Raw genomic sequence first — 1,829 nt, 5'->3', positions numbered from 1 at the left:
TGATATAACCAATAACCAACTTCTTAAACATGTTCTCCAATAACCAACTTCTTAACAAAAGATCTAAACTAATGATCTTACATTATTTTCATTATAGTTTTACTCTAAGAACACCCAAAAATGTTCCTCAATGAAAATGCCCTTAGTAAAAAAAATATTATACTTATTAAATAACTTGAAAAGAATATTTAAAAAAAAAGTATTTATATAATCGAGAAATTAGAGAATGTGTATTAAAAAAATTACATTTTAAATATGTATGTTTTGTTTTTTTACTTTACTTTCATCTTAAATCTAAAAAGTTCGGAATATAATTATATTTCTTTGAAATGTGATTTGACATTTTATTTAAAAGAAAAATCTAAAAAAAAATTTGAAATGTGTATTGAAAATTATAATTAGAAATCTCAAGTTAGTAAAAAAATATGATACTTATTAAATAACTTGAGAAGAATATTAAAAAAAAAAAGGTATTTATATAATCGAGAAATTAGAGAATATGTTAAAGTCGACTTTTAACACAAATCCGCGCAAAAATATAAAAGAGAATCCAATCTTTTTTTCTTTCTCAAATCCTCTCTGCCTCTGCATTGCGTTTCTTCGGGCATTGTTGACTTTACAGAGAACCCATTTACAACTCTCTCCGGATCGCCGCTGTTTCAACCATGACTCATATCCTTTCGTTTCCTCTTATCTGTTTTTAGTTTCTCTGTTTCTCGCTCGATCTACGAATCTTTTGTAGTAGGGTTAGGGATTAAAAATAAGTTCTCAGTTTTAGGGTTTCTAGATTGCCCCCTTTTGATTCTCTGTTTTGTATAAAGACTAGATCTTGTTGACTCTTTCCTCGAATCTTGCTTATGGGTCTTATTAAGATTCTGAATTTGATTAGAGCAAAGTTAGTTTTGTTGTTTTCTTTAATTTCAAGCTTTTGATGCGGAATCGTCACGTGGAAGTCAGAGAGAGCGTGACCGTGAAAGAGCCGCGGCTCGTGCTGGAGGTAAGGGTAAGAACGCTGACGATGGTCTGACCCCTGAGCAACGTCGTGAAAGGTAATAATAATGAATCTCTGAGGAAAGGGGTTTTGTTTGTTTCTAATTGAGTTGCTCTAATCTGTATGGTTGTTGTGTAATGATGTGATCTGTGTGGTTGTTGTGTAATGAAAATGATTCAGAGATGGGAAAGCATTGCAAGAGAAGGCGGCTAAGAAAGCTGCTCAAGCTGCAGGTGCGAGTTCTGGTGGTGGAGCTGGAGGCAAAGGAGCTGCTAAGAAGTGATTTATAATCCTTTGGTTTGTCTTTTGAGCCATATTGTAGACTTTTTTTTATGTTTTGAAATTTGGGTCATTTAGATTTGAGCTTTGACTCTTGTCTGAGTTCCCATTTATGATGTCTCTTTGTGTTGAAATTGCAAGTTGATGATGCTTATGGTGAAATCTTATTTGATCTGTTATTATGAAGTATACTTGCAACTAACTATACCGTCTCTTTGTCTTAGAATATTTGAAATCGGGCCATTTAGTTGGAGACTGAGCTTTACCCGTGTCTGAATCACGTTATGCTTGTTTCTATGTTGAAATTGCAATTTTTGATGTTTGTGGTGAAATCTTATTTGGTCTTTGATGTGTTTGGATGAAGTATACGATCTTTGCTCGTTTGAAGATATTGTAGTTCTTGTGTTACTCGTAATTGGTCTTTGATCTGTTAATATGATGTATGCTTGCAATTATACGGTATCTTTTGGGGACACTACAGTTCTTGTTACTCTGACTTGATGTTTAACTCCGCGGACGTTCAGTTAGACTGTCTGAATGATGTGATGCTGTCTCTGAT

General features: G+C 33.4%; 1 protein-coding gene across 1 annotated transcript; it reads left to right on the top strand.

Annotated features, from left to right (window-relative positions):
- Positions 533-1,472, top strand: LOC104719094 (small EDRK-rich factor 2-like). Its single transcript, XM_019230888.1, has 3 exons — positions 533-672; positions 947-1,049; positions 1,172-1,472. The coding sequence occupies exons 1-3, from the start codon at positions 666-668 to the stop codon at positions 1,272-1,274; spliced, it is 213 nt and encodes a 70-aa protein (XP_019086433.1). The 5' UTR covers positions 533-665; the 3' UTR covers positions 1,275-1,472.

This window comes from Camelina sativa, chromosome 10 (genome assembly GCF_000633955.1).
Source record: "Camelina sativa cultivar DH55 chromosome 10, Cs, whole genome shotgun sequence".
Classification (NCBI taxonomy): domain Eukaryota; kingdom Viridiplantae; phylum Streptophyta; class Magnoliopsida; order Brassicales; family Brassicaceae; genus Camelina; species Camelina sativa.
This window is presented reverse-complemented; position numbering and strand designations above follow the sequence as displayed.

Bases quoted from the DNA above. Each gene is read 5' to 3' on its own strand.
- LOC104719094 (XM_019230888.1), top strand. The intron at 1,050-1,171 runs GTAATAATAATG...AAAATGATTCAG, and splicing joins CCTGAGCAACGTCGTGAAAG to AGATGGGAAAGCATTGCAAG.